The sequence below is a fragment of the Lolium rigidum genome, chromosome 1 (assembly GCF_022539505.1).
Source record: "Lolium rigidum isolate FL_2022 chromosome 1, APGP_CSIRO_Lrig_0.1, whole genome shotgun sequence".
NCBI lineage: Eukaryota > Viridiplantae > Streptophyta > Magnoliopsida > Poales > Poaceae > Lolium > Lolium rigidum.
This window is the reverse complement of record NC_061508.1, coordinates 22,514,472-22,519,603: the sequence shown is the minus strand read 5'-3', so window position 1 is coordinate 22,519,603 and position 5,132 is coordinate 22,514,472. Positions and strand designations below refer to the sequence as shown.

General features: G+C 44.1%; 1 protein-coding gene across 1 annotated transcript; it reads left to right on the top strand.

Annotated features, from left to right (window-relative positions):
* The first annotated feature begins 3,361 nt into the window (after positions 1-3,361).
* On the top strand, positions 3,362-4,875 carry LOC124669269 (GDSL esterase/lipase APG-like). Its single transcript, XM_047205915.1, has 5 exons — positions 3,362-3,605; positions 3,745-3,875; positions 3,984-4,217; positions 4,307-4,562; positions 4,676-4,875. The coding sequence occupies exons 1-5, from the start codon at positions 3,362-3,364 to the stop codon at positions 4,873-4,875; spliced, it is 1,065 nt and encodes a 354-aa protein (XP_047061871.1).
* Positions 4,876-5,132: the final 257 nt, after the last annotated feature.

The following is a 5,132-nucleotide window of genomic DNA, read 5'->3' as shown; positions in this document are numbered from 1 at the left end:
TGAGCTTCTAAAATATTTAGCTTATTACTTCCGCTAGTATTTAAGTTGTCTCAAGTTAAGTTAGAGTCTGAGTGGTGTCCAGGCTTGACCGGTGAGGATATCGAAGTGTTTGTACATTTTTGGTTTGTAATAATAAGTGTGTAATATTTAGACCCACAATATTTTTGTTGTACCACTCTAAGAGATGTGATATTTATGAAATAGTACCTTCATAAGTATTATATGAACGATTTCTGCATCACAACATGCAATGATATGCTGGATCAGTCATACCACATTCCGCACCATAGGTGCCCCTACGAATGCCAACAAAAATTAAACGCATTCAGCGTATGGAGATACCGAGTTGTAATTCTAAATAAGGGGAACTTGACACCTCCTTCAACATTTTTTTTCGAAACATGCAGGAGAACTACTTGTGTTATATTAAGAAAGAGGAGAAGCCATATAGAGGGCAAAAGTACATACGACCACAAAATACAAAACACGCTACTCTAACTTTTCAACCAAACAAACCATGCCAAGCAAACTAACCCACTAAACCAAACTCCACTAGAACCAACACTGTCACTCAGAGCGCGAGCCTAAGAGGAGAGAACAAGACGACCTCTGCTTGCAACTACCCACAATCAACATGTACTTGTCAAAAACTCCTTCAAAATTAGAGGATGACCAAAAAAGTTGGAGTCGGCAGTCCCAGTCAGTTTTAGGCTTTTAGCAGAAAAATATACAGCTGCTGGAGGAGTCACCTCACTGGGTTTAGTAGCAAAACCGACTCCAGGATTGTAAGACTGAGGTTCAGTTGTTTACTGTCCTGTAAACGATTATAGGAACAAAAAAACAGTAAACAAGGTAAGCGTTCATGCAGCACAAAAGCCTTGCATTCCAAAATCTTCTAACCATTCACGTGTGTTGACCTTTATACACTTCTATTGAAATTGTATCATAGCACAAGGATAAACCCTTGAACATAAACTCTCCCGGGTCGCCCTGTCTAGAGCGACTCCGGAGACTCCGATCTCGATCCTGCCAGCTGCCACCTCCCGACCGATGCTTCTGGCTGTCAGCGGCGTCGTCATCGACAATGGTGGGTGCGCCCCTCAAGTTTAAGACTGATGGCAGGGGAGGGCATTGTGGTGGCACCTCTTGGGCTAGGAAAGGGTGGTGGCAGTGGTTCTAGATGGCGCGGCTCTTGGGCGGAAGACCCGATCTGGGCCTTAGGGCCTGATCTAGGCCATGCCTGCTTCCATGAGGCGCTGCGGCTCTCTCTTCCTCCGCTGACTGGTGGCGTGTGGGCCTACCGGTGTTACTCGAATAAGGTGACAGTCCTACTTCTCTTCTTGCGTAAAGGCATTGATCTTCTTGTTGTCTATACGTCTCGGTCTGGCCGTGGGCGAGTTCCGGAAAGCTCCGCCGAAAATCTTCATGTATTGGCATACGGTGCCCCAAGATCGTTGTATCAGATGGAATCTGGATGTGTGCGCTGTTAGTATCAACATGTACAGCTCCAGGAGGTCCTAGCGCGAAGCTCCGTTGCTTGTTGACACCATAGGACATGTCGGTGTTTCGATTTGCATGGTGCAGACAGTGGCGGAGAACGTCATGACGGCTGCGTCTGAGGAACAGTAATGACAGAACGGGTGTGGATGGCGATGAAGACTTTCCTTTACATGTTTTTGTCCATGCTTGGATTGCAGGGGTATCCTTTTCCATTCTAGACATGTTACTTGTGAGCTAGGTGTTTTGTGACTTGCAGTTGCGGCCTAGGTAAATGGGAGTGGCAACATTCAACGAGTGTGGAGCTTTATCTCTTTAGGTGAAAACCTAATGTCTGCCCTTAATTGGTTATACTTGACAATAACCTTGTTAAAGTCATTGTTTTAAGATCGTGAATTTCTTCTACGTGAAAACCTAAGATCTTTGATCGGGGCGACGCCTACTCTTGTGCAATGTTTCCATTCTTGGAGGCGTCACTTTTAGAGAATGTGGACTCCAGATGTTGCCTTTGGTGGTGGTTTGCGCTACAGCTGCGAGGATATGATCAGTGTGGTGGGGCCTCTTTTTATGTTTTGCATTTGTGCATCCGTAATGCCTTTTAGACATTTGCTTGGTGATGTAATTGATATCTTTCACATGATATTAACATATCAGCTTTAAAAAAAACAGAGATAATTCTTTCCGTTATAGACACCCTCAGAATTTAGTACTAAACCATTGGCTATGAGGTTTGGAGCCTAGCAACAGTACACAGCTGGCCGATCCTTAGAGGAAGTTCAATAGTATAGCCGGTTGTTAGCTATAAACAAGATATCATGTCATTTATAGTCAATCTATAGCTAACATGTATAATAATTAGCCATAAAAATATACTATTTTATCAAATAAAGATCCATCTTTCACTCTCACAAAATGCCTTTGAGCACACGTTAGAGCATCTCCAGTCGCGTCCCCAAAACGATGTTTGGGGATTCGCGGACAAAAAATCTCAGTTGCGTCCTCCAAAGCAAAACAATGCCTTAATTTATGTCTGACGTCACTTGTAGAGACTCTATACATAGGGAATGGGTTAGGAGGCCGGACACGAATTTAGCACAAAATGAAAGACATGTATGCATCTGGACGCTCTTTGAGACATGTAGCAGGGTAAGCGTTTCTTTTGTCCAAATATTTTTATTTCTTTTCGTGCGGCGCTCTTCAAAAGGTGCCCCACGTTGTGCCGGAGGCTATTTGAAGGATGCTGACTTTTGCAAGAGAGGCCATTTAAGTTGTCCCCTTTTCTCTTTTCTCCAACTAAAAGAAATATTTAAATTCTTATGGCATGCATGCTGATTAGATTTTATTGTAGTTGCTTTCACAGCGTACGAAAGTTCATCCATACCATAATTACAGTAGCGTATGCGATCTTCCAATCGATGAACAGTTCAACCACCTGTGTGTTTCGTTGTCGATCGTTAGTTACGATACTAGTGATAAATACATGTCATTGCGGATGGAATTGAAGTATTAATTTGTCTTGCAAGGGAATGCATGCGTGTGCTAGTACTCCACTCTAGCCAGCTTATTTCTGGTACGTACTTGATCGCTCGGTAGTTGACATTACTTGCATGTCTTATCAGGAATCGACAGCTTGATAATGTGATCGGATGCGTCTAGCCATAGATTTCATAACGCGCCCCCTTACTAGCTAACTACGTACAAGTCTACAACACGCACCGCTATATTGACGCCAGATCTGTATTTCAGTTTTTACTTCTTTTTTTACCGTGTTAAGTGCAGAGGCCCGCACACTTGTATAAAGCAGAGGATCCACAACTCCAAGTGATGATCACAAACGTCAAAATTCTATTCAGTTTTGGCTCCTATGGAGGTCAGGTGTTTGCTGCTCATGGCCGTCTTGCTTCCGACGTGGCCAACATCACACGGCGAAGAAGCAAGACCTCTGATTCCCGCGGTCATGGTGTTTGGTGACTCTCTGGTTGACGTCGGTAACAACGACTACATCCTCACCATCGGCAAGGCAAATTTGCCTCCCTACGGCAGGGATTTCAAGGACCGTGTCCCCACGGGGAGGTTTCGCAACGGCAAGCTGATGATAGATATCATAGGTTGGTCTGTGGAAACTAGATTTTAGCTTCCACATGTTACACAGGCTTCCCTTTACATTTTCTAAATTAAGAATATTCCTATGCATTCTCTTATATATATATATATGCATTTCTTGTGTTACTACTTCGGTGGTCGCAGCTGAAAAGTTAGGGTTTACTGCCTCTCCTCCTGCTTATCTCAGCCCGGAGGCGTCAGGGCTCAACCTTCTGATGGGAGCCAATTTTGCATCTGGTGGATCCGGTTACTACGACCCTACGGCACGTATTGCTGTAAGGAATCAAATCTTACTTACCTTGGTAATTAAGCTCTCAACTGAAATCTTTAACAGTGGTACATAACCGTTAGACACTACGATGTGGGCAAATTGTGTGTTGCAGAATGTCATCTCCTTGTCTCAACAATTGGAGTACTTCAGAGAGTACCAATCTAGGCTGGCAGCGTTGGCTGGGCACAGCTATACTAACTCCACCATCTCTAGCTCACTCTACATCATTGCAGCCGGCACAAGTGACCTAGGCGCCAACTACAACATCAACCCTTTGCTCTATAAGACACAGACCGCTGACCAGTTCTCCGACAGTCTTATTGGTAGCTTTCAGAAAACTGTGATGGTAAGCAGGATTGCAACGCCTTTATTCTTCTTTCTCTCACACATGGTATGGTCAATCACATTATTTTTGACCTTGAACTAACTTAATAGCAACTCTACGATATGGGAGCACGACGAATCGGTGTAACGTCACTGCCGCCACTTGGCTGCCTCCCCTTGGCAATCACGGTGTTCGGCCATGGGAGCAACAGTTGTGTGCCGAGGTTAAACAGAGATGCCCAAATGTTCAACCGAAAGCTGGATACCGTCATCGACTCGCTATCGACGTTGTACCATGATCTCAGGATTATGGCTTTGGACATCTACACGCCTTTGTACAGTCTTGCTACCTCTCCTGGTTCACAAGGTTGGGTTGATGATACATATGCTACTTATATAATGTCTACATCCTAAAAAAATGTCGTAAAAATGCTCTGAATTCCATCATACCTTCTGAATTGCGTTGGTTTACTGTATTAGGCTTCACGGAGGCGAGGCGAGGATGCTGCGGAACAGGGTTAGTAGAATTTACGGTGCTCCTTTGCAACCCCATGTCAATTGGCACTTGTCCAAATGCGACAACATATGTGTTTTGGGACGCTGTTCATCCGTCAGAAGCAGCCAACCAAATGATTGTGGACTCTTTCCTCCCAAAGATCATCGCCAATCTGACTACATAAACTGATGATACTAGTAATGTGGTTTGTTAAATTTAAGTGGTGCAACAAAAATCCATTTTCCTGTAAAAGATAGGTATTGGTTAAGGCTGAAGCGGATTGCTAACAGGTAAACAATGCAGTTGAGACCGTGTAGTTGAAATGTGTCTCAAGTCTCAACTAGTCATCTCGCTATGTAAGGGTGTGCGATACGCCCAAATAAAACACATGGTTCCTAGAACCGTGTGCGACCGGCTGTCACACACGCTAAGTTTACAGAA